The sequence below is a fragment of the Harpia harpyja genome, chromosome 22 (assembly GCF_026419915.1).
Source record: "Harpia harpyja isolate bHarHar1 chromosome 22, bHarHar1 primary haplotype, whole genome shotgun sequence".
NCBI lineage: Eukaryota > Metazoa > Chordata > Aves > Accipitriformes > Accipitridae > Harpia > Harpia harpyja.
In genome coordinates, this window is record NC_068961.1 from 1411579 (window position 1) to 1437744 (window position 26166).

General features: G+C 45.5%; 1 protein-coding gene across 3 annotated transcripts; it reads left to right on the forward strand.

Moving 5' to 3' along the window:
* Positions 1–8141: 8141 nt before the first annotated feature.
* Positions 8142–25755, forward strand: ASB9 (ankyrin repeat and SOCS box containing 9). 3 transcript variants are annotated; one of them, XM_052773934.1, is made up of 8 exons: positions 8155–8714; positions 15070–15149; positions 16285–16392; positions 17244–17394; positions 17953–18087; positions 19472–19663; positions 22748–22913; positions 24148–24355. In XM_052773934.1, exons 1-7 carry the CDS (start codon positions 8621–8623, stop codon positions 22870–22872), a joined length of 885 nt encoding a protein of 294 aa, XP_052629894.1. In that variant the 5' UTR covers positions 8155–8620; the 3' UTR covers positions 22873–22913; positions 24148–24355. The 3 variants fall into 3 exon arrangements, with proteins under 3 accessions (XP_052629893.1, XP_052629895.1, XP_052629894.1); XM_052773933.1 differs by lacking the exon at positions 22748–22913 and having other exon boundaries at positions 8142–8714; positions 24148–25755; XM_052773935.1 differs by lacking the exon at positions 24148–24355 and having other exon boundaries at positions 8145–8714; positions 21247–22913.
* Positions 25756–26166: the final 411 nt, after the last annotated feature.

Here is a 26166-nt window from a genome sequence, read left to right on the forward strand (position 1 = left end):
GCCCTGTCTTTATCTTTAAAATAAGCAGTCTTCATATCTATGTTCTTTCTACCAGTAGATGCATTCCCATGTTTCCAAACATCTTTACAATCCTGTTTTTTTTCCCCACTGTATCTTTTCTCACACCACTAAGCTCTTGTTCATGAGCATGTCTTTCCTGATCAACTTCTCCTGGATTCACATATTTCTCCTCTGTCACTAAGATAATAGTTTTTAGTTTCCTCCTTGAGGAGTCTCACTCTTCAACAGCAGGCATTTTAGCCAAGGTCAACCTGTCTCCTTGTCTGATGCGTTATTTCTCTCGCTCACCAGGCTGCTGTGTTGGGGTCCCCCCCTCCGAACCTGCACATCTCAGCCCTCCCTAACCCCGGGGGAGGGCACTGGTGTTCGAAGAGCCATCACCCCTTGGGCCGTGTCCTGCTCACAGGCTTTTCAGCTGGCACATCCTTGTGGGAGCAGGACTGTACTACCCACCGTGTTCATGCAGAGCTGGAGCGAGTCATTTTGCCGTGCTGGGTGCTGTCTGGGCTAACTCCAGGCACGGCTCCCCTACTTGCTGTCCTGCTGGCTGCACATAAGTGGTTTTCTCTGTGTCTGATCACAGCAGGAGACATGCCGCTGTTGTTCACAGTTTGCACGAATCTGTAAAGACAGTTGTGGTGATGCTCTTCTTGCTGTCCCCTTGTTGCTATCTCAGTACCCTGGCCCAAAACCTGGCTCCACAGGTTTCCTTGTAGCTTGAGAGCACTTTTTCCCAAAGTCTCATCTGCAAGCAGTCTGGCTAATGGGCCACCTCCTCGGGGACATAAAACAGTGAAAAATAGACCAGCACATTTTGAAAGGGTTTAACGAACAAAGTTTCTCATGGTAGGTAGGAAAAGAAAAAATACATTCTAATTTGGCCCCTAAAAGATCCTTGTTTTGGTCTCCTCACCAACCTGTTGGGTTCAAGCTGCTTCCAGGAAATCCTGTCTCAACATTTCATAGCAGATGTCCCTGATTTTCTGTCTGTCCAACAGAATCTCCCATTCACAGAGTGAAATTAAAAAGGTGGTGGTGGGAGGAAAATGCTAAACTGCTGAAACTTGTGGTCATACTCTAGGAGCCGAAATTCCCCACATCTGCCTTGAGGTGCTGACATCTTACCTTCCCAGGCAGATGCAGGCTCTGAGGGAGGCTGTCCATCCATCCATCCATCTGCTCCCTCTTCTTGTGACGGGACATGCCCGTGCCACTTTGGACAGCGGGACTGGGGGCTCATGTCCTCCCAACTCTGCCTTCCCCCAGGGCACTCGATCCCGGTCAACATCCACCTCATTGCATTTAGACTTCTCGGCACTCGCGCTAGAAATCAGCGTTGTGCTGCCCCTGTGCAGACCCACGTGAAGGGGACCAGCGTCCCCTCCGTGCCACTCGCTGTCCTCTGCGTGCTGGCTGCTCTGCAGGGCAGGAGGCACAGGGGCTGCCCGACACCTTTCTGTCCCAAATCCGACCTCTGTGTCCTGCAGCACAGCTCTGCTACTGGCATTTAACAACCCTCCAGTCCTTACTGGATTGAAAACTCTGGTGGTGTGTCCCAGCAGGGCGTTAGGGCGAGACTGATGCTAATGAAAATGAAACACATTCACTGACTCTTAGTTGAAAAATCTGGCTGACCTATACGCTGGGCTGGCAGTTCATGATGCCTTTGTACATTTTTTTCAGAAATTAACATTTTGCACACACCAATTGCTCCTCACTGTGATTTTTTTAATGTTCTGCAAGAGATGTGTAATATGTTAATGTCAAATATAGATTATTCCACACAGACCTTCTGTCTAATTTGATTTCTATTTCTTGAAAATTCCTCTACCCTTAAATTTTACACCATTTGTAGAAACTCGTGATGCACATTGCAAGCAAATGGAAAACGATGTCAGGTTTGGAATTGAAAAATCTTCAATAAAAAGTACCAGGAACTGTGGAAGAAAGCATAATTCACCTATTCATTTGGGAATAGCATCTGCAAGGGGGAGAGAGATGAATCAGCAGAGCACGCCATTCTTGCATTTTAACAAGTCAGCCAAAGCAACACATTAGTCAGCCAACCGTTGCAACTAATACATATACTGACTAGCAATGGATCGAGTTTCACATGTGAAAGATTTTGAACTTATTTTTCAGTGAATTAGATGTATATATCCAGAACTTTGATTCACAGCAATTAGAACAGAACTATTGCAAATACCAAAACCCAGCGCATAGTCAATATAGCAATTTTTGTCATTATGCACCAAGTCTGCGATATTACCTTTTACAAATTCGGGCTACCACAATCACAAACGCTAACTTGGCTCATTTTCATTCAAGTGCAAAAATGAAGTCTGAGAAATACAATTATGTTCCAGCTATGTAAAAAAATGAAGTGATTTTGGTGTTTATGATAATGAGGTATTTAATGCTTTTAGCTACAAGATGCACTGAACTCTGTGGTGACTAGAAACAGGGGAAGAAATGAAACTCCCAAACCAGTCTTTGTGGGGAAGGCAGGGTTTGGGTTTAAATCCATGTTTTCTTGAAACAATCTAATGGAGTAATATACAGGGCTTTCTGGTATTGGCCTTTCTCCCAGGTGGAGACATTCGGTGGAAAAGGTCTGAAGTTGGCGAGAGAAGAAATATCCTGCCCTTTAATAGCTTTTCAGGCCTGGAGGCTGTGGCTATTTCATCTGATCCCCTCCGTAACGCAAGCCACAGGACCTCACCCAGTGACCGTGCTAACCAAGACTGTGCTTTGGGCTACGGCGCATTTTACGAAAGGCGGAGGTCAAGCTCCTCTGCTGTTCCAGCCCCGCGGAGGTGGTGGGATGAGGGTTGTCTTCTCCTCTGCGTACATCTGTTCTTGCCCAGAAGATGCCAGCTCGTAGTGCCTGAGATTCTGGTAACCCACACTTGCAGAAAATAAGATGAAAAATAAGGTCAGTAAGGACAAAAACTGCTATTTTGACTACATGCTGGGTTTTCTGGTGTTTGGTAGGTGAATTCTGCAGCATCCCACCATATTTTCAGCTGTATGCTACCACGGGCTTGCTGGCAGTAAGTTTTTGTGGTGGATGGTTCATTTTCTGCCAGGTTTACCTGCTGGCTATGGAGGTTAACATGCTGTAACAGTGTAGAAATTAGACAGGATGGGAAGGGAGGGAGATTTAGAGATTTCCAGAGATAACTTGTTCTAACATATATTTTCTGTCCCAGGAGTGTTTGTGAGTAAAATGTGCTTTTTTCTCCTAGGAAGAGGAGAATTAACAAGTCCACAGGCCTTATGACTTACTCAGTGTATGATGCCCATGTCGTGCTCCACCAACTTCACAAACGTTAATCCAACTTTTTTTTTTTTTCCCTAAGGTGGTAAGGAACATGCTTTATGCTTTGTATTTGGAGAAGGGAGATGTATGAACTTACTGAATCCTGCAGAAAGTTAGTTTAGAGCCAGGATGTTAACAATCCTTGTTCACGGCACTTTTCTTGCACTAGGTACTGACTAAACTCGTATTTTACTCCAGTCACAGTGAACAAATGGTTATAGGTAGTGACAATGGCCCTGTGTTGCTTCGAAGGCTGGTGTAGCAATCCCCATGAGGGTGATAGAGTTTATTAGCATTGGAAACAAGGTGTATTTTTTTCACATTTTATGCATTAACAAAAAAAAAAAGTTTACTGACTAGTTATGGCAACTGGAAGAGTATTAAAGAAGAATTAAATGAAGAATATTAATATTAAAGTAGTGTAACACTGGCTGAGGACAGGGCACATGATAGGGGTATAGAACAGGCCGTGTCTAAAAGGTTCAGCATTTTACTGTATTTTCAAATATTAAATCAGGGTATATCTATACCCAAATATTTTTAAAAGAATATGCCCACTTTTCAGATGGACCTTCATGAATTGCTACTTACTTAAAGATCATCCTCAAACTCTGTGTAAACACTACTGTTCCCTTTTCATGTTGTCTCCAACACAATGTAAACTGAAATATTTTTAAGGACACTGGCCCAGAGGCACACATCCTTTGTTTATTACTTGTATCTCATTATCCTGCAGAGAGATGCTTGCTTTTAACAGTTTCAGAAGGTGAGATCCTGCTGCCTGTAGCCTGAGATATGTATAAAGATATTTTGGCTTTGGCCAAGGAGCTTTGTGCCTTTCATCACTGAGTACCTGTCGAAGACCACTCGTCCCCAGATATGCCAGAATGCCTCCTAATTAATGAGTGAGATAATTTTGGTTTGCTACTTGTGCTTTCAGGGTCACTACAGATTTACAGCAAGGCATATATATGAAACAAGGCATCCTGAATAACTGCAGTGGCTGAGGAACAGATTATTTGGGGTCGGGGTTTTCCGAGACTTCAGTGAAAACTTTCCTGTAAAATGATGCCAACAAGTAATGCCAGCTTGTTTCCACAAGCAGGTTCCCACAGGCTGTAGGTGTAGAGAGGGCAAGAAATTTCACCCGGAGCCTGACACTGCTTTTTTGCTAGAAGTGCTTTCCAGTTGTGCCCCGAAAGCGCTCCCCTCCCACCCACTGTGGGCAGCCACAGGAACCACAGCTGCTGTACTGGGTGTCCGGTGGGACCCCAGCTCATTTGACATTTATTAAAGTCTTTGAGCTGAAATGACTCATCCTGTGGAGAAAATTTCTGCTATTCATCCATTGTAAATGGATAAGAAATACCTAGGCTTTTCATGCTTGCAGCAGCTTGGGAATAAATGTTTTTGCCGCTGACTGTGAAATCACTTGTTAGGGATTTTGTTCCTTTTTTTTTTTTTTTTTCTTCCTTTCATTTTTTTGGACGTGGCTCGGGCACAGCAACTAAAAAGGCTCATCCTTGGCACATTTTAACAGGTAATTCTCTTTGCCAGTATAAATCTCTAGCAAACTTTGTCATCAGAAGAAACGGTAAGCTGAGCAAGGGGGTTGCTCCAGATCTTCAGATGCCTGCCCCAATGCTGTCATAAGGAGAGGTGATGCGAAAATAACATCTGGGCACAACATGTTCACTTTTTCAAGATAGAGAACTCTTGTTTTGTGGTCTGCCGAGTGCCTAATTTTGGGTAGAATTGTTGCTAAGACTATTAACAGCTGAAGAAATTCTGCTTGTGCCAAAAAATGGGATGGCTACATCCCAGGTAAGGGTCACTTTTCTCCAGTTTGTTAGCAGACTGTAGGGTTTTGTAACATAAGACATTTCAAGGTTGGAACAAAGATGGGGGAATCATCACAGGAACTGAAGATGCTCTGACTAAGCAAAGACTTCAGGACCAGCCCAAGGGACAGGTGTCTAGTTATTTGGGAGTATACCGTGACTCAAAGGAGAAATCATGCCGGAAGAGTGAAATTACAGAGTGTGGTCCCGTAGTCCTGACCGGAGCCCCAGTTCTGAGGAATGGACGTGGCAACTGGATTCTGCGCTTCTTGTGGCTTCGCCCTGGTCTCTGCCTCTCTGGTGCTGGCAGAAGACATGTGTGATCAAACCAGAAACTCCTTTTGTGACCCCTGTGTCAATTTACTCCATGAGATACAAATACACGTGGACCAGGACACCAACAGCCCAGGATAAAGTGTGCCTGTGGGCTACCAACCTGCTGTGGGGATCTCAGAGGCCCTCCTTTCAGAAAGGGTGATGGAAGGCAGGGATGTCTACCCCCATGGGGAGGGCTGCAGGCTCATCAGCCCCATTAGGTCCTCTGTGCAACCTTACCAGCTTCCAGGGAGACCAGCCTACAGCTCATCTCTCGAGGTAGAGGTTTATATAACACAACATGACCAAAATATGTCATAACTATAACAATAACAGACTATTCAAACGATGACCCTATCAGTCAGCAGGTCTCTTGCTCAAAGGACCAAATGGCCACAGACTCCCTGTCTGTGGGTGACTAGGGACTAAGGGATTTCTGTCTTCTAGGCTCCTTCTTATTATGGTTGAATTTAAAGCTCTTAGCTAATGCTTCTTCACTTTAACCCTTATCAGTGCATATTTGGATGCATATGCTGATTCCTTTTAGCGGTGGAATTGCTGACATGTTTGTTAATACTGCTAAAGATATGATCATACATAAGATGTGGCAACCTAACCACTAAACTCACACAACACTAAAGGGGAAAAATTGTTCCTCCATTCCTCATTTTACATGTTAATCATCAAAACCAATATTTATACCGCTTTCTCCATTTACACATTTTTTCCCACAACATTTTTAATGCGGAAATTTCAATGGCTAAGACACAAATGTAATTTCCAGTCAGACCAAAGTGTCAGCTTGCATCCAGCACGTGGGGCCAAACCCGGGAGCCAGGAGGCATTCAGCAGGGACAGTCCTGGTAGGGGCTGACCCTGTCCTCATCTGTGTTTCATCAGCAGTTTTGCATCAACGCATGCCCAGGTTGCCTTCACAGATTCCCTACTGACAGGGTTTGTGGATGACATTATGCAGCTGTTTTTATCTTTTAACATAACTGATTATTTTTAAAGATATGGACAAAGAGACCCTAAATATGATTCCAGATCTCTTGCATGTGTTTTAGATAGGAATAAAAATGAAACCAAGTTGGTTAGGCTCAGCTGAGTTAGGATCAGAATTAGCCCAGGATTAGCAACTTTGTATCTCCAAATACACAAATGCAAATTCTTCCCTAGCAGACGAATTGAAAAAAAACCAACTTAATTTTTATTTCCATGGTGTAGACTTTTGCATGGAAGTTCTGCCTACTTGCACTTGTGCTGTGGTTTCAGCCCAGCCAGTAACAAAGCACCACGCAGCTCCTCGCTCACTCCCCACCCCCAACTCAGGCCATGGTGGGATGAGGAGAAAATGTAAAGGCAGACTCGTGGGTCGAGACAAGGACAGGGAGGGATCACTCCCCACTTATGGGCACGGGCAAAAGACAGGCTCAACTTGGGGAAGGAACAAAATCCATTTCATTTACTACCAGTCAAATCAAAACAAGGATACTGGGAAGTCAAACCTGACCTGAGAACGCCTTCCCCCCATCCCTCCCTCCTTCCCGCCTCAACGGGGAACAGGGGCTGGGGTCAGTCCGCCATACCTGGTCTCTGCCGCTCCTTCCTCCTCAGGGGGAGGAGGACTCCTCCGCACTCGCTCCTGCTCCGCCGTGGGGTGTCTCCCGTGGGAGACGGTCCTCCACCAACTTCTCCAGCGTGGGTCCTTCCCGTGGGCTACAGTCCTTCAGTCCCAGCCTGCTCCAGTGTGGGCTTTCCCACGGAGCCCCGGCCATCTTGGGGGGTCTCTGCTCCTCTCCATGGGCGGGGGGGGGGGGGGGGGACGACAGCCTGCTACCTCACAGGCTGCAGGGGCATCCCCTCCTTCCTCCCTGACCTCAGTACCCACAGAGGGGTTCCTCTCCCATCCCAATCCCCCACTCCCTGCAGGTTTCCCCTCTTAAATCTGCTCTCCCACAGGTGTTTCCACTGTCACTGACGGGCTCGGCCTGGGCCAGAGGCGGGTCCGGCTCCGAGCCGGGGGAGCTTCCAGCAGCTTCCAGCAGGAGCCGGCCCTGCGGACCCTCCCTGCTGCCAAAACCCCACCACACAAACCCATAACAACTTGGTACGCAAACGGGCAAATATTCAGGGACAGAAAAAGGATTTTGCGCTTATATATTACACTAATTTGGGAAGGAAAGAAGTGCAAATGGAGATGATCCATGAGAACAGAATTTCTGCAAACAGACCCAGAGAAATGAGGTGGAGGTCCTCTTGAAAAAAATGTTGCCATTTGTTCACTGGTAGGTTCCCGCTGTTTGTTTTAGACCGAGAAATTGCTTAAAAATAAAAGGGCACTGCTCAGATATGAAACTCCTGGTGTGACCGCGACTCTGAAATCGATTGAACCGGTGGGGGGAAGGAAAGGAGCCCGTGCAGTGCTGCGATCTCCATGCCGTGCAGACAACACAGGGCCTCCAGTGGGAAGCGCAGCTCCCCAGACATGTGTTTTCAATATCCGTAGGGTATGCCGCGATCACTGCTGTGCAGCAGGCGTTCAGCCCTCCGTTTCTTGCATACGGTCGGGGCTTGGCAGATAAGAGGGGTGGTTTTGCACAGTCTACAGCGTCCAGAGAGGCAGGCGGCGAAGTTGCCTGCAAACAACTTGCTTGGGAGCGGTGCAGATCCACGTGCGCGCTCGTATCTCTGCAGGTTTTCTTTGCAAATCCCCTGCAGGCAGAGTTTGCTCAACTAGTTGAACTGGCTCTTTCTGTCTTGTTTTTTTGGCAAACGAAGAATTTCCTTCCTGATAAAAACGGACGGCGGGCGCCCCGATTGGGTGCCGTGTTGGAGAGGATGTGACATCAGGCACATCTCTCGCTTCGCCGGATCGCTGGCTGCCTACCAGGGCAGTCAGGGAGCCGTTTCGTTAAATCCCAACCCAGGTACTCGAGTTTCTGCACAAAGTGCTGTCAGCACCACGTCCCAGTCTGCTGCAAGGTCTGTTTGACTCGTGCGTGCAGAGTCTGCTTAATAGATCACTCCCACTGCTGGGGGCTCGCCGGGACGATGGAATTTGAACTCTGGAGACCAACCGCGAAGTGAAAAAAACAGAAATTGGACAGACAGGGCTGAGATGGATGATGAGGGAACAAATCCAAGCGCCAGCAAATTGCAAGGAGCTGGAGGCCAGGCATCTGCAACGTCTCTATCAAACCCGCTGATGAGGGGTAAGTAGCGCTCCTGCCTCGCCACGAGCCTTCACCTCTGCTGGCGGTGGCAAAGGGCAGGGTCAGGCTGCTCCCGATGTCCTGCTTCCAGGGCAGGTCCACAGTCAGTCCCACAAAACGTCCCCATGCCCTTGCACTTCAGAAGGGATTTTAATAAGCTATTCCTATTTGATACTGAATTTTTGGTTGTTTTTTTGATGTATCACAGGAAAGAGTGTCTGATTCTGTACTGCAGTTTGTACCAGCAGAAACAAATGCAGCACTCGAACCACAGCATGCTGAAAAAGAAGTTGCAATGTGGCGTGTTTGACTTAGATTAGTGCCAGCTGGAAGCTCAGCACTGGCTCAGTTCCTCTTTTTTTTTTTCTTTTCATTCCCTTCTTCTTTCCTTTCCTCCTTTCCTTTCTCCTTTCTTCTTCTTTTCATTTTTCTTTTTTCTTTTTCTTCCTTGTTTTCTTTTTCTTCTGCTTTTTCCTTTTCCCTTTATCCTTTTCCTTTTCTTTTTTCTTTCAGATGAGCAGACCTAAGTGTTGTTGCCCAGGCTGAGCCACGAGCCCTAGCAGGTTCTTCTGCAATGGCCAGGGCATTGTGGTCAGTTGTGACAAATGCCGTTGCGGTCACCTGTGAACAGTTATTCAGACAAATGGCCTCACTCTGATCATTGGTCTGTTGTCTGCCCCAGAACCGTTGAAAATATGACACGGTGACAAAAGACAAGGAATTTAACTTCACATAACACTTTAGCTGCGTGTGTTCCCTGCAGCTCTGTTTTCTGAGAAGCTACTCCTTCAGCTTATGGCGCGTGCAGAAGGAATGAGGTAAATTAAGATAATGTGAATTTACATTGTCCTCACTCCTTTCCTGGGCTGCTCAGGATGCGTCCGTTCATACCAAATAGAAAATTAAGACCCTAAAACCACAACGCAAAGATGATCAATATATCTGCTGTGTTGTCTGCCTCTCCTCATGCACGTCACGTATGTACATCCTAAGGCTGGGGTGGGAGGGACGGGATGGTGATGTTATTACCAGTATGAATTGAACCAGGTCCACACTGGAGGTGAGCTCCAGCAAAATGGAGGCTGGAAGGAGGGAGCCCACATGCTGCACTGCTGCACAGAGATTATCTGGTCCTTTAAAAATTAGAGTTCAGTCCATTCCTCTTGTGTCTGCTTGCTGCTTAGCAGAGTCAATAATCTCTGCTGGCAACTTACAGCAGGAATGTATGTATGTGGCTCAGGCTACATGTACCACGAACTTTAGGGGAAAGCCTTAGAATATGAAAAATACCATTTGTAATACTGTTATATATAATGCCATAGGCATATGTGTGTGCAAATATGTATGCAAGAGCACAACTCCACTGAAAGGATTTCAAAGCCCCTTGCAAGCTGCACCGTGTGTGACCACCGTGGAAGTAAACCAGCCTGGGGACAGGCACGGAGTATGCAACACCCTCCACATGGTCAGAGGCTGAAAAAAGATACTTTCAGCATCACCACAAAAACGAGTGCTCTTCTAGAAAGGTCCTGTGAACGCTCTGTTGTCCACAGGGAGCAGTCAGGGTTTGCATGTTTGTGTGGTTATTGCTATAAGGCTCCCTCTGTATACACCACCCTGCCAGCACTCACGTGCCCAAGTGATGGGAGTGCAACCAAATATGACCAGAGGTTTAATGTAACATCTGGGCTGGCTGGGATTTTCAGCAGTGAAAGGAGAGCTAGATGCCACTGAAAGCCAGTGGGTTTTGGATGTCTAGATGTTGAAGCTGTTGAGGCCTGACTCAGCTTGCCTGTGGACTAAGGTGTGGGTAAATTTCAAATTTGGATAAACAGTCTCGTTCCTCTGTGAAAGAGCAGTTGTACATATTTTTGGCCATCAGAAATCCTTGTTCCTGTGGTGGTACATACAGTGAATGCAGCTGTGCCACCCACATACACCAGCCTTACTCCTTACGGGGCAGCTCTGGTGGGCAAAGTGTTTTGAGGACTTTCCTAAAAGTCACTATTTCAGGATTTTAAAAGTCCATGGCCAGTTAGCACTGGCATTTGCTTAGGCTTCAGTGAAAAGCCTGTGTATGGTATAAATACTGATCACTTATATTACTGCCGGCGTGCCTCCTGTGCTGTGCAGAAGGGGGGAGTGAGACCCCAACATCCGCTTCAGCCTCCCTCTGCCTCCAGGCGAGAAACACGAGTTCCAGCCTGGAGCAGGCAGAAAATAGAGACTTTGTGGTTTGCAAAGGGTGATACCCAGGGTGCAGGAAGCAGGGAAATTTGCCTTCCCCTGGAGGGAGGTTGCCTCCCCAGCATTGCTTCAGGGTGGAGGTGTTTGCTGCAGACAGAGCTAGGGTAGGAGAGATGGCAGACTGAGGCCATGCTGTTCACGGCAGCAGATTTGGAAGTAAGCCGTGGCAATTAGTCGTCAGACAGGCCTTTAAGCACCCTCTTCCCAATGTGTCCAAGGCTGGTGTGAAGTTACCATAGGCCTCCACTTCCATGTAGGATGAAAGTCTTGGTTCCTCTCAGTACAGAATTCCCAGCTGGATTATGACGTGTTGGCACATACCTCTTTTTATTTTCCACTGACATCTATTTTTGACACTTATGTGGTCAGTCTTTGAATTCATTGTTAAGACTTGGCAAAATTGCAAGCTAATGGCCAGTCTGTAGATGACTATGGTCTGGTCTGGCTCTTTTTAGGCTCTCGGTAGAAACCTGCCTTTTCTCAAGCAAGCACTGAATGGATAAATTGTGCACATGGATGTGATGACATGACCATGCACCTCCCTCTTTGTCACCAGAATGCTGACACGATGATATAACAACTTGGTAGTTTGCATAAAACCCTGCTTGTATTTGTGTGTCCAATAAAAGATCAAGCTGCAGCTCAGAAAACTTGTTTCTCAATCTAAATTTTTAGAATTACTATAAACATGCTTCCCTTGCAACTCACGCAGATTGGGCAATGGCATTAGTTTCTAAAGGGGAAAATCAAAAGCTTTTTATGGAGCCTGGAAACACAACCAATGGTAACACAGGCAGGATCAGCAAGAATAACAGCACTGGTCAGATAAGCATCATTTGACACACATCACTTAAAGCAAAGCTATTTTAGTCAATTAGTAATACTGTGCTTTAATAGTTGAAGCATAGTTTAGCTGTCCTTATGAGACCAGAACCACAGCTTCTGGAAATGGCTGTTCATTTGCTAAAGCCAAAGGATATTTGTGAACTTACTGGAACTATGTGTTTGTTGTGGGACACGGCTCATGGAACATAGAAGGAGGCAGGCAGAGCTCAAATGATGCTAATAACAAAGAATACAATTTTCTTTAAAAACTAATTGGCGTACATTACCTACATTTCCTGAGTTCATTCCTCTGTTCATTTCATGTACTTGGTACATCCCGTAAAGCTGTATTGGGGTTCTAATTTTGGCCTTCTAATTTTGAGGCTTCTCCCAAATATGAATCACATCTGGGTTGATGAATCTTTTTGTGCCTGTGATGTTTGAGTTGCTTCTCAGTTTCTCATTTTTTTCCCTTTGGCTTTCATAGTGAAAGTAATACAAGACTGGAAAAGATCACTTGACTCATGGAGTCTTGTCTTGTTAGCCATTTCTGTACTGCTAAATAAAAGAGATCGGGACCATTTCTGTCTTTGAGACCAAATGGTGCAGACTGACTTGCCTTCACATCTTCACCTGCTTAAAGCTGAATGCTGAATTATCCTTCTGGCTTTCTTTACTTGGCAATGCAGATTTACCTACCCGCTCTGCACAGTCTCTGACAGTGCCTCATAGTCACAGGCAGCAGTGGAATAGATGGCAGGTTTCAAAGTGTCCACCAAACACCGAGTCTGTAGGCCACGGTCAATAGATCACCAAACACCTTCCCAGTTCCCTGCCAACAAACTTACGATCTGAAGGAAAAGACCCAAACCCACAGCTATAACAAATACATGCCAAGAGCAGGAGAAGGTGCCAAGCTTTCTCCCCGAGGAGAGTGCAGGATAGAGTCTGTGCCCCATGCTCGGAGGAGGCACAGCCCCGGGGCTGATGGTCCCTCCAGCCTGATCTCCAAGGCATCTCTCCTCCAGAATTCAAAGCCGATTGCTAGTCATTTTAACTGCACCTTTGAGCAGGATACACTGACCAGGTAACAGAACCTCCAGCCACCAGATCTGTGTCCTGTCTCTAGTCGTGGTCAGTCTCCGGTGGACACAAAATAAACCTCCTTTCTTGTCCAAGGGGTGCCCAGTGATAGCTTAGATCAAGTAAATATAAACCTAGCATAAACCAATGAATGATCTAGTGTTTTATACAAGCCCTCCCCCTCTCCCTTCCCCTAACTAGGTAGCAGTCATAAGCAGAGACAGGGAAATGAGGAGAAATGGTGAAAATCATGAATCAGCTGCTCGTCCAATCATCCCTGATGAGACCCCTGTTCCTAAGGGCCTTGTTCCACAAGCTCACCCCCCACTTCAGGCTTCAAACCCACCCTGAGGTTATTTCCAGGGTGTCACTGGGATGTCCTGTGAGCCAGGAGCACGCTGGAGCATTGTTAGGGAAGGATTCCCACAAGAGAAGGTGAAGTCTTGATTATTCTGCTAGATTTTTTTTAATTGCTTCATTCAAATAAGAACTATCATGGGGACCAGTTGGGTTCCCTCTTGTGATGTGGGTGTGACTACTACCAATTTGACTCGCTGCTTGTGTCCAAGAAGGGAAACACTAAAATTTACCCTAGTTTAGTCCATCGATGGGCCATTTTTCAGAGTCGATAACATGCAATGTGTACATATTTGCAAAAGCGTGCTATGCAGATAAGCATTGTGATGGACATCAAGTGGCTCAAAAATTGTGTACTGTAGTAGCAGAAATATCCTTTTACCTATACGAACAACTCTAGACAAATGGATTGCACAGTTATAAAAGAGTCTTGAGAGAATAACTATAAATCTATAGCAGACCTTTTGCAGGCACTAGGCTGGCAAAAAGTCTCCCCCCTACCTAATATAGGTATGAAGGCAAAGATCTTCTGTGTGTGATAACACATTTCAGATACCACCATCTTCAGGTCACGATTTACTTAGTGCAGAATTTTTCAGTCACAAAACCATTGTAAGTCTCGCTATACTAGATCTTGTTTAAATTTGATGCCCTTTACTGAGCACACTCGAAGGTGAGAGAGCGACAGCCCAACAGGCTGGGCGACGGCTGACGCAGTCGGTTATCGCCCCACGCCAGCACACCGTGGCACAGCCAGAAGGGGCAGGACATTGGCCAGGAGGGGTTCAGCTCTCCCATGCACAGTCAGACCTGAGACAAGATCTGCGGATCTTGTATAAGCACTGGCATCATCAGCTAATCTGTAAAAATTATTTTAAAGAATTATGGTGGTTTATTAGGTGTTGTTTATTAGGTGTGAAGGCGGACTTCTTACTGTTAAGCATCCTGTTCCACACATGTGATCTAGTATAGTCCTGAAAACCGCAGCAACTCGTCCAAGTTGGTCATTGGGGTTTTCTCTGTAGTTAGTGGAAGGAGAGTGAGATATCTCCAGAGCAGCAAAATGTGTTTCCAAAAGAAGCTGGGTGAAACGCCCTCTGGAAATGCATCTCTTCCTTCCCAGAGGCAACCTGGGCCATTGATGTAGACCAGACACTGGGTTTTGAGGCAATGAGTGCTGAAGGAGGTAAATGTCTCCCAGAGGGATTATTGTTGTCAGCTGGCTCTGAGCCATAAAACCTGTAATATTGCAGATGGTATATAAGTGCTGTACCTCACTTTGTGGTTTCAACAACTCAGAGAATACAGCTATTACTTAAAACGCACCGCTGCATGGGCTAACACCAAACACTAAAAACTGAAAGGCAAAATCAACAGGTAACACAATTTATCTCCTTGTACTTTGGTACCTTCTCTTGTTAGGTATTGTTGACTCTAGCCCAGCTCTGAGCAGGGGTAAATGACTGAGCAGCCATACCCTCTTCAAAACACAGTCCTTTTGAGCTAATTGGTAAAGTGTGATAAGCTTCAAAGGCACTGGAAGCAATTTAAAGTGAGGCACAAGCTCCATCACAGCAAGGTGATGTTCTGCAAATCCCTCTCGTGTCTTCTGAAGGGGAGCGCAGCTGCTCAGCACCAACACGGTACGAGTTAAAAACACACCCAGAGAGAAGCCGTCCTCTTGTCTCACTCTCTCCTGGCAGCTGCTGCAAGGAAAGCTTGGCAGCTCAAGTAATAAAGTAGAAGAAGAGAGGTTTGCTGGGGTCACGCAGTTGAAGTAAAGTATGCTGATGAAACAGTCCACGGAGTTGTTAGCCTTTTTCCTGTCTTTCTCTTTATACAGACATTGTTTCAGACTGGTCTCCTTTACACGATGCCTCTATCCATGGGCGTCTGCTTACTCTGAAGAAACTCATCAAACAGGTACCCCTCCGCTGGGTTGATATGATCTCTGCTGGGTTTTTTCAGTGGTTAAATGCAGTCTGTGCTTTACTGTGAAACCTTCAGGGTGAGAAAGTCATGTTGACTAGAATGCGGTGAAATCTGTGTGTAACAGATGTTTTTTTTTCTACAAGTGGTTCCTTGCCTAGCGCAAGCTCTGTGCACTAAGCTGGTGATGTGTCAAAATATCCTGGGTCATACTTTAATTCTGGTGCAGGTAACGAGACCCCGGTTGCTGGGATCTCCGGGCGGCTGGGGGATTCCTTCTGTAGCTCCTGCGCCTGCAAGCAGCGTTTGGTGCCGTGGGTGGGGGGCAGCTCAGGACCCAGGCAAGGCTCTGGTTGAGGCATCAATTCAGCCCCCCCCACATCTGTGGGTAGCTGGGGCCCCTGTTCCTGCTGCAGAAGATGGAGAGCCAATTTCTGAACCTCACTGCTCCGTTTCTTCAAAATTCTCGGATTTAGCCTGTGGAGGAGTTGATGGAGTGGGAAGGGATATTGGAGACTCTTCCAGCTTAACCTTCTGGAGCACCAAGATTGCTAGAAAAAATAGATCCTGTAGAATCAAACCAACGGTTTCTAATGCAGGGGCTGGCTTTCCTTCAGAGTGTGCCTCGCTGCAAAGAGCAGAAAACACCTCAAAAGCGTTTCAGGATTCGAACCAGTCAACCAACCACAGACTCAGCAGGCAGGAGGTCAGAAGGCTTGAGCAGTGATGTGAAAAGGCGGCAGTCATGACCCTGCCAAGAACTCTAGTAGCAATTTGTCATCTTTTTTTTTTTTATTTCAGATTTTGCTATTCATGGTGTAGTAGAAATAAAATCATGCTGAGTTCCTAAAGGGATGTCTGTATTGTCCCATTGGACAGTCCACTGCCTACAGCTTTCTGCCTCGACTAGCAGTGTGTAGAAGGCGTGACGTCTGGTGTGCTGTGCCAGTATCCACTCCAGCCAAAGCATCACAGCCTCTTTCTCTGCCTACCTATTGAGATGAGTAACTCCAGGCAGTGGAGGAAGGTCTGATTACATAAATATTTGAAGCTGGAAAGGGTGGGGCTTTTTTGTTTGTATAGGGGTTTTGGTAGTTGGTTGTAATGATATTTTCCATTATTTCATCAGGGGAGCGATGTTAATCTTGTTACAGCAGACCAGGTGTCTCCTCTTCATGAAGCCTGCCTAGGGGGTCATGCTGCTTGTGCCAGTGTCCTACTAAAACATGGTGCTCAGGTGAGTACAGGATGGACATTTTATGCCAGCATACCACTGATATACACTCTGTACTTAGCTCTGCTTAAGGTACATATGTTATAAAATGCACTTAATAAAGCAATCCAAAAAGCACAGATCTAAACAACGGTTATTATTCTTTAGATGAAGGTGCAGTGTTCTCATAATTTACTGAAAGAATAAGAGGAAGTTCCTCTTACAAAGGGTTTATAATCCTGCAACAGTTAACGGCGTGTTTTATTTTCTGCACACTCTAATCTCATTGGTGTCAATATGCAGAGTCTTAAATAGAGGTGTAGGACTATTAGGATCAACCGATGATAAAATGGGAAGAGAATGGAAACAACGTGCAAGTAAAATGGTGAAGTGGGTGTGTCTCATGGCCTCTACTTTTCAAGCTAATGTCGAAATTAGAGTGAATAAGAAAATTAACTCATTATACAGATGTTACCTTTCAGTTTAAAATTTTAAAAAAAGGCGAAGGCTGCACACTTTCAGCTAAAAATGGACTGTTTCAGGAGAGGGCTACGAGCAGGTGTGTTTCAGCTGAGATAACTGAGAAATGGGCACACATTTAACTTGGTAACTAACTCCCGAGAGACCCTGGAGCAACACTGGTTAAACATTCTTTTGCAGGAGGAGAGACTTGTTGACAATTTTTAAAAAGATTTTTTTAATGATCTTTTTAATGAAAAGTTGTAATCTTCAGAAGCAGTAGGCAGTTTTTGCAAGGAATTAAATAAAAAGTATTGAGGACCCTGTTTTCTGTTGAGAAACTGGATAATTTTCATCAATTTTGAAATACTGAGAAGGCAAAAAAAAAAAGCCTGATTCTGTTATTTTTCCGCCAGGTGAACGGAGCTACTGTTGACTGGCACACTCCGTTGTTCAGTGCTTGTGTCAGTGGCAGTGTGGCTTGCTTGAATTTATTGCTGCAGCACGGAGCCAGCCTACACCCGCCCTGTGACTTGGCATCCCCCATCCATGAAGCTGCTAAGAGAGGTAACCCCACAGGCATCAGCACTCCTTTCCGTGTTACTAGCAGCGTGTTGAAGTGGAAGAGAGAGTTAAAGAAGATCATTTTCTTGATTTGGGTGATGTGAAATACCTTCCTAGTCGGTGTCATCACAAGTGGTGCAGTTCCTCCCACCCCTGGTGCTCACCGAGGGCAGCTCAGCTCGGCTCTCAGGACCTCTGAGTTCATGTGGCAACATCTGGAAGGGGACGCGTTGTCCGAGTCAGCCCCCTACCATGTGGACATCTGAGGGAGTCATCCGGCTATCTTCAAAAGCAGTGGAGAGAAACACAACGTGATTTGACTCGTCTTCGGTAGACATCTGAAATGAGTCAGATAAAATGCGAGGGCTTTTGCCTGTTTTGCTAACCGTGGCTTTGCAGCTCCCGTTTTCCAGGTTGGAAACACTGGAGTGGATGAAAGTATTACACTACTATCTCTTGACAAATCATTGAATCTTTGCCAAATTACACTCATGCAATAGAGAATTTGCTGAAAAAAATTCCTCATCTCTGTGAGTTGACTCTTCCTTTATCCCTTTTAAGGTCATGTGCAATGTGTCGAATTCCTCGCATCCCGTGGGGTAAATATAGATCACAACATCAAGCATCTGGGTACTCCGCTTTATGTAGCTTGTGAGAACCAGCAAGTGAACTGTGCCAAGAAGCTTCTTGAGTCAGGTAAAAAGAAAAATAAAGGATGGTGTGCTTTTGTTTCCTGCAACATCTATCTTTGGATTCTCTTTGCATCAAAAATTTAGAGGAGCTCCTGCTCTGGGACCTGGAGATGTTTCACTCTTAATGGCAGCCCTGGGTTAAAGGGGGTAGCAGGGTAACCAGGGTCTTCTTGACCCAGGAACTTGGCTTTACAGCTCCCAAAAAAATGATGGGTGATTCTGGATTTCACATGGCTGGTGGTGCCTGGAACAAACACCATCCTTTCCAGTGTCTCTGTGTGAGATGCTGCAGTTATTTGAAGTGGGCAGGAAAAAATTTCCTTTTTTTCTTTTCCTCCCTCTTTACCCAAAACAATTGATTCAATTATTTTTACATAGTATTTCTGCAAACATGTTTTAATTCCGACTGAGTTCATAAAAAGCTTGAAACATTTCCAACACAGAAAAACATTCAGCACTACATACATTGCATCAAACAAACCTAGCTATAAGTCTAAGCGCTTGGATAATTATCCAAGGCCATTTCTTGTTATCTACAGTAGTGCAACTCTTCTAACCCAAGGGGCCATATAACCTAAAGTAGCCACGTAGCTAGTACAAAAACAATGGACCAACAAAGCCGCTTTGGAAAAAACAAGCAAACATCACATAGATCATCTTTTAGGTGGGTGATCATCTTTTAGCACAGTGATCTTTTTTTGGAAGAAGTCAAACACAAATTAATCTAAATATTAAATGTTTGGCTATTACTTTCTGTTTTCTGCTATTTTGGTTTTTGCTGCCTTCTATATATGAGAATGTGTACTATAAAAACATTATAAATAGTTTTGAATTAGTTCTGCAGCTCACCCTTCTTAAGGTGTTTTATGAGCCATTAGCCCAGGATAGCAGATGGGGGAACACTCATCAGGGGTGCTTGCTTATATCCTCCTCTACCAAGGGCCTCTAGAACTTTTCCATCCTCACATTTTTTCCCCAACAGATACTTTGGCATTTGGAAATCCCACCAGCTTAAGCCTCTGGTGCAGAGCAGGTTGAAACCCTGCATGTATTTTAAGGGAATGGGGCACTGGGATGGGGACCAAAGGTGGGCCGTAGGTGGAACTACATCTTTGACCTGCTTGAAGGTATCCATGGGCTGGATGAAGGACTTCCTCATGCACCATTACTCTGGGATCATTTTCTCAGTCACAGCCCCACTCCTCCTCCACCAGTGCATGTGCAAATTGTCATACCAAGCCCCAGGGTAAGGAAATCCGCCTCTGGGTGGATGCTATGGCATCTATGGATTATTCAGAGAAATAGCAGCTGGTGCAGGAAATGGAAATAGGCTACTGTATAGTCGTTATTCTTTGTCGTTTTATTCTTTGTCATCTCTTGGTGTTCAGGAGCAAATGTGAACAGCGGCAAGGGCCTGGACTCCCCTCTGCACGCAGCCGCCAGGAATCGCAGTGCAGAGCTGGTGACACTGCTGATTGACTTTGGAGCGGACATTTGGGTGAAGAACGATGAAAGCAAGAGGCCGATGGAGCTGGTGCCACCCGGCAGTCCTGTGGGCCGACTGTTCCTGCAGAAAGAAGGTACTACTTAGCACTTGTTTTATTCGTTCACTCAGGATTTGTTAGGGAAAAAACACCCAAACTACTGTAAAAGGCTATGCTATTCCATGCTACTAGCACTATAGAACTGAGAATAACTAAGATTACCTCCACTCGCCAGCATAGGGACACTATGTTTTCTAGTGTCAGAATATAGTGGCACACTAACAGTGATAATGGTAACAACAATAACCCATCTTTTGACCTCAGGTTGTGAATCTACTGCATCAGGGAGCAATCACATGGAGCTTGCAATATAACGCAAAATAGAGTTTAGGGTGAAAAAAACAGCAAAATGCTCCTTAGAAATTAGTGGTAGCTTTTTCGGATTACCTAAAGCACTGAAGTCAGTGGGAGTCTCTCAGTTCCCTTGTGTCTGAGATGGGAGTAGACCAAGGAGCGTTATCTGGAGCGAGCTGACAAATGCAGGCAGCAAATCACCTCTGATAGGAGTTGAGGCTAGGCAGTGAGCGCGAGGACTGGAATCTTTGGTTATACAGTATGCTGATGGTCAGGTGCGTGCCAAATACTGGTCTCAGCATAAATGTAAAATTGCAACCAGAAAATTTTTAATGCATGTGATACTGAAAAAAAAAGTATAGTGAAAGAATGATCTAGTTCTCTGCCCTTTACTTTTATGGTTGGGCCAAGTTCTTATGTAGGTGCAAAAGTATCTTTAACATGAAAGACTCTATATTAGGTTTTTTGTGGGGATTAAGGAAAATTGCACAGGAATGATATAATGAATATATATATGTACATACATTTATACACTAGGCATTTTTTTAAAGGCCAACATTATGTGCTGAATAATCCAGCAGTATCAAACTGTAAGCTTAACCTTTAGGAAGTGCTTATTTTGTACCTGTAAATGAAATAGTTCCAGGTCATTATACTTTATTGATTATGGATAAATTAATGAATTATGGAGACAAATTTTACTTACCATTCTTGAGGAAAACTAGAATAAGGTCTCTAGTGTCTACTCATTGGAGTACTTATGTTCTTCTTTAGATGTTCTTATTCAGTCAGTAAACTATACACATTACTAAATAATCTGGATTTTTCATTATTTTGCACAAGTTGCTGATGGTGTGGTCCACGACTCTATTATGCCAGTTACATGTTGATGTGATTGTTGTCATGACAAGATTTACACCAAGGTAAAACCGGAATAACAAAGTGATGAATCAGGCCCTGCCTGAAATAGTAACATGAAAATAATAGCATGAAAACAACTGCGCTGCGCATGTTATGCATGAGCAACTGATACTTGGTTTCCCAGCCTAATCTATGGTGCACAGAGCGGTGATCTTTCTGAGCTCCAATCCCTGCTGTGTTAGACTCCTGACTCCCGTGGCACCACGTGTGTCCTGTTTATTTGAGATAGAAAAATATTTCAGGCACACCCTGTGGAGCTGGCCCGAGAGCCGACAGCTCGGGCGGTAAGGAACTTTGCTACGTGAAATTCAGCAATCGAAATCAGAAAGGATAAATGCCTGAAGGGCCTTTTGCTGCTGAATACTGTTTTTCTGATGTTCTCCAACATGCCCTTCTCCGAGTAGGGTCATGCCTGCTGGACAGCAGACGTCTAACTTCTTTGGCTGACTGAAGGGTTGCACGCCGGGAGAGTGGTGCAGACGTGACCCCTCTGGTTTCACCCAGAGGTTTGGAAATGTGCCGCGGGGATCGAGAGCCCCCCCCAGCCCCGTGTCCCCTCGGCACTGGCAGAGCTGAGCTGCTGCTCTCCCGCCCTGCTCCCACGCACGGCTCTTCTCCCCCCAAGCCGCAGATGTGGGGGGCAGCAGCCCCTCGCCCCAGCACTTCACCATGCTGCCGGTCTACTCATACCCTGCTTGTGTTGCAGGGAGGGTCCTACCCGTGGGCAGGAGAATGAGCTAATGGTCCAAAAATGCACTGTGTTTTTGAAGAGCGTGCTTGCGCTTGCTAAATATTTTTCAGTGTAGTGACAACGCTTGCGTTTGGTAAGTCTTTAGGCTTGGGTTTTGGGGTTTATTTTTTTGAATGGAAGCTTTTATAATGAGATGTTTACAGGCAGGGCATTTATCTGTGGGATCAGGATGGCCAAACACGCGTGCAATGGCCCATTTGACTTGCCCTGTATCGGCTTGCCTTGCTCTGTACCCAAGCACAGGGTGACTAACTCGTCTGCTGACGCCCAGCAGAAGGCTGCAGCCCCCTGCGCAGCCCTTCCGACAGTGCAGCGGCGTTCTGGAGCTCCTGGAAGTGTAGTCTCCTGCACGAGGGAAGCCTCGAAATCTGATTAAAGCTGCCACCTCACTGCATTTTTTGCTGCAGCCCACCACCACTAACGTTGCAGCTCTCTGGTGACCGCTATCTTACTCGCCCAGCAGGCAGGCGCCGCGGGTGGCACCTAACTGTCCCCTCCCGGCTCACTTACCTCCCTCTTGCTTTCCACGCTGGCTCTTCTTATCTCCTCCCCACTCCCAGCATCCAGCCCCCACGTCCGTGCTTGCTGACCCCCCCTCCCCTTCTTGTCTCCCCCCCCCAACCCCCCCCGCGACCCTCCGTGCGGCACATCGCGGCGCAGACGATGTGCCGGGGGGGCTGAATGTTGGCAGGTGCCGCAGTTAAACCGTCACACGGGATCTGCCTCTTCCTGGAAGGGATGAGGGACCCAAATAAGCGTATAATGCCTTTATACTTAGATTTTTAAAAAAGCGCCACAGATTCTTCAGCAGGGCTTGTACTTCTCAGCATGGGACAACATCAGACAACACAAATTGCTTCACACTCGTGTGAAGAGAAGCTATTTAAGAGAAGTTTAAAAGGGAAAGACTGATGCTGCTAATGCTAATTGCAGCCGTGTAATGACAGAGCGCGATTAGGCTTGAATTGAACTGCAGGCGGGCTGATGTCCTTCGGTGGGTGCAGGTCTGGCTTTTCACTGCTGAGCGTTCTGAGGGCCACGCACCCCCGGCGGCAGGAGGTGGGGGGAGCGGTGATGCACAGCTGCTGTTTCAGCTTTACGGTTTTGGGGTGATAAAACCGCGTGTGTAACCTCTTCCCTGGCTCCTTCTGCAGGGCCGCTGTCCTTGATGCAGTTGTGCCGCCTGTGCATCAGGCGGTGCTTTGGACACAAGCAGCATCAAAAAATAACCGGACTCCTCCTCCCGGACGAGCTGAAACATTTCCTTCTCCACGTCTAAGCCTCTCATGTTCAAAATGGTGCCTTTAATAACACAGCAAGGTTCGTTGAGGAAAGACTCTTTTCTCATCAGTAGTGTTGCCAATGCCCGCAATGTTAATTTATGATAGCTGTTGGTCTCTGGTAAAGCCCTGGGTCCAAGAAACACAGGACTGACCGACTCGCCTAGTCCTTGCTGCCACCACCCCCAGCAAACAGGTCATTTGGAAAGGAACGATTCTGCATGGTTGCATGGTAAAGCTTGGAAATATGACTCGAGAGCCCCCTAGAAAGTGTAGAAAATGAGCATAGCATTTTAAAATAGATCTCTTGATTCTCTGACACAGTTTTGGAGGGCTCATGGTTGACAGCCCCTTACAAAGAAAAAAAAAACAAACACATATCCCAGCCCAGCACTAACAGCACTTCACGTGTATATTAAGGGTACTGAGGATAGCTACACTTTCTCTGTAAGCAGCACTCATGTGCCTGTCATCTGTGAGGGCTGTACCCACACCAATGTACGGATAAGGAAAGGGAACCCAACTGAACCTACTTGTAGAGCAAGCGAGGCCCTCTGGCAGATGTTACTTATTTTCTAAGTATATCACACTGCGGATAGATGAGCACCAACCAACAATCATCTGCTTTTAGGCCAGCATCTGAAACACGCGTTTCTGCTGTGGCAGCAAGTAGGTCACTGCTGATGGCAGCTCCCTACAGTGCAATCATAGTGGGGGGAAAGTTTTTAATCATCCATTAAAATCACTTATTCCTGATGCTTTGAGACATAAGGGAGCCACACTTCAGAACTACACATTTTCTCCTTGTAACATATTATTTTTCAAGGACACAGGCTAACAGGCTATCAGTTGCAGGCGTTGAGTGCTTCCCCTTTCTACCCTGAAAATCAGGTGATATTTCCTAAGCATGTCTCAGCATGCATCAGAAAAACATCCCCCTTCCCCACCCAAGAAAAGAGATCGTCTTAAGAGTGAGATAATTTTTTTTCTTGGAGAGGTGCTACCTCATTCATAGCATTTTCCACGGGAGTGGTATCAATAACACCTCTAAGCTGTGGTCATAAAACAAACAATGAAAATACTGAAATTAAAGTCCATTCCAAAGTAAAGAGATAATGGATAATTTCTGCCCCCTGCTCGGTTGCTGAGCTGCTGGCTCACTGTGCGTGTCTCTCAGACAACCATGACATGTGGTTCTTATTCCACCGAGGTCATAAGAACAAATATTTCCTCCAGCTAAACTTTAACACTGGGTGTTTTTCTTCCCCTCCCAGAAACACATCCTGCTGCCACAAACCAAAGTGCAGTTATAACCACTCTGTGCTGTCCCGGGCGCTCCCGTGGGAATATCGGCTGCCTGATACATGCGGGAGCGAGGATGCTGAAGCTCAGGCTCTTCTGCTTGCCACCCTGCCTCCTCTCCGGCTCTGAACCGTGGTGGATCTGCATCACCCGGGAGCAGCAGCGCACCCACCACCTCCCGAGGGGCTACCTCCTACCCCCTGCGTTGGAGGGGCAGGCCACGTGCTTCAGCGCTTTTGGAATTTCTTTTCTTTTTCACTTAGCTGTGGAGACTCCTGCAAGAGTGGGCTTGGTGTGTGAAAACCGTGACAACATCGTTAACGCCAGCAAGGAGATATACGGAGTCCTCATCTCGTAAGTGGAGAGACGGGCAGCCTTCAAATACACAAACTTATTTTGATGTTTACTAGCGTGCTGGTGTGTGCGGTGCAAGCCTTCCTTTCACATAGGGGAAGTTAAAGAGGATGGGTCAAATGCTGCCTGGGTGCTCATATTTGGTGTAAATTACAATTCAAATCCTCGGCTGGACAACGTGACTGCTCGCTATAGGTATCCAGTATGATGGTTTGATTTTCTTGTGCTGACCAAACACAGCAAGAGCAGTTCTCTTGGTTTTGTGGGATACTAAATTGTGCCCTAATGGGACAAAGTGACAAATGCAATTCGGTCTGGAACTCCCCTTGTGATAGAGGCACCTAAAAATCTTCACTTATCTGACCCGATTCATCACACATAATTTGAGCCACGTAAAAATTCACTGGCTGGTTTAAGATGGCCTTCTATATTCTTTCCCTCCTGCTGGGGAAGAAAAATAGACACTGGTCTTCATAGGCTGAATAAAAGCAGGCATCTTGGGTGGGAAAGGAGGATCCTTCTAAAATCAGTATCTTGGTTAAGCTGAATTTGCATTGAACAGGCAAGGAACAGAGAACGATCCTAGAGCTTAACTTCTGAAGATTAAAGTGTGAAGAATCCCTGCTTGGGTGACACATCTGAAAGCTGAAGATCCAGCTTATTATATTTCAGATGATGAAGAACCATTTTTTTACATACTAGTTTTATCATTTACCCTTAAGCATCTTATTTTGTAACTTTAGCCCATGGGTTTATAGGAGTAATGTTAATACCAGGAGAAAATTGCTCTTAGAAGGTGGTGAGAGTGTTGCTTCTAGATTGCTTTTCTTCTGGAAATTTCATAGTGTGACTCCGTTTACTTGAATACCTCTGATCAAGTGTAATTAGGATGAATTCTGTATGCTCAGCTTGTACCATCTCAGTATGTTTGCTTATTTATTTTCATATAAATTGTGATCAACACTGGCAAATTACAGCTTTATGCATCAACATTTATCCAGTTATAAACTGTAAAAGTTGTACAAGATGCAAACTGAATAAGCTCATATAGGTGAGGTTTGGATCTGCTTCTGTATTTGAAACCATTCCAAATGTAATGCAGGACTTGAAAGATTGTCAGGAATATATTTTACTAGATTCTTTGCTATTATTTTGTTAGCAGTTTAATGGTAGTCAAGCCACAATTGCATAGGATATTTGCTCAAAAATAAATGGTTTATAAATGGGTTTTTTTGATTGTCATTAATTTTTTAATTGATAGCACTAATTTTGTGGATTTTCCGATACTGTGGAATTTTGGACTGAACTCTATTTGTTTGCAATCCTACCTACAGATGGGTAGTGTACAGAATAATCCCTTCAAATAGACCTATAGTAAAGATAAGACTAAAATGCAAATACTGTGCAAATCTTGCCTTTTGCTGATGTTTTAAGGTAGAGTTGGACTCTTGCAATTCTTTTTCTACTCACTTGAGAGTTAGTGAAAAGGAGCCGGAGATTTCACAAAGTAGGAAAAGATGTAAATTAAGATGGTCACCATCTTTAGTGGGGTTTTTTTTGTTTGTTTTTTTTTTACCAATTTGCATCAGTTTGTTTCTCCTGTCTCCTCAGCAAGAGACACATGTAATGATCTGGGT

Bases quoted from the DNA above. Each gene is read 5' to 3' on its own strand.
- ASB9 (XM_052773933.1), top strand. From the start codon at position 8,621: ATGGATGATGAGGGAACAAATCCAAGCGCCAGCAAATTGCAAGGAGCT. The intron at 8,715-15,069 runs GTAAGTAGCGCT...CTCTTTATACAG, and splicing joins ATCAAACCCGCTGATGAGGG to ACATTGTTTCAGACTGGTCT. The intron at 18,088-19,471 runs GTAAAAAGAAAA...CTTGGTGTTCAG, and splicing joins CAAGAAGCTTCTTGAGTCAG to GAGCAAATGTGAACAGCGGC.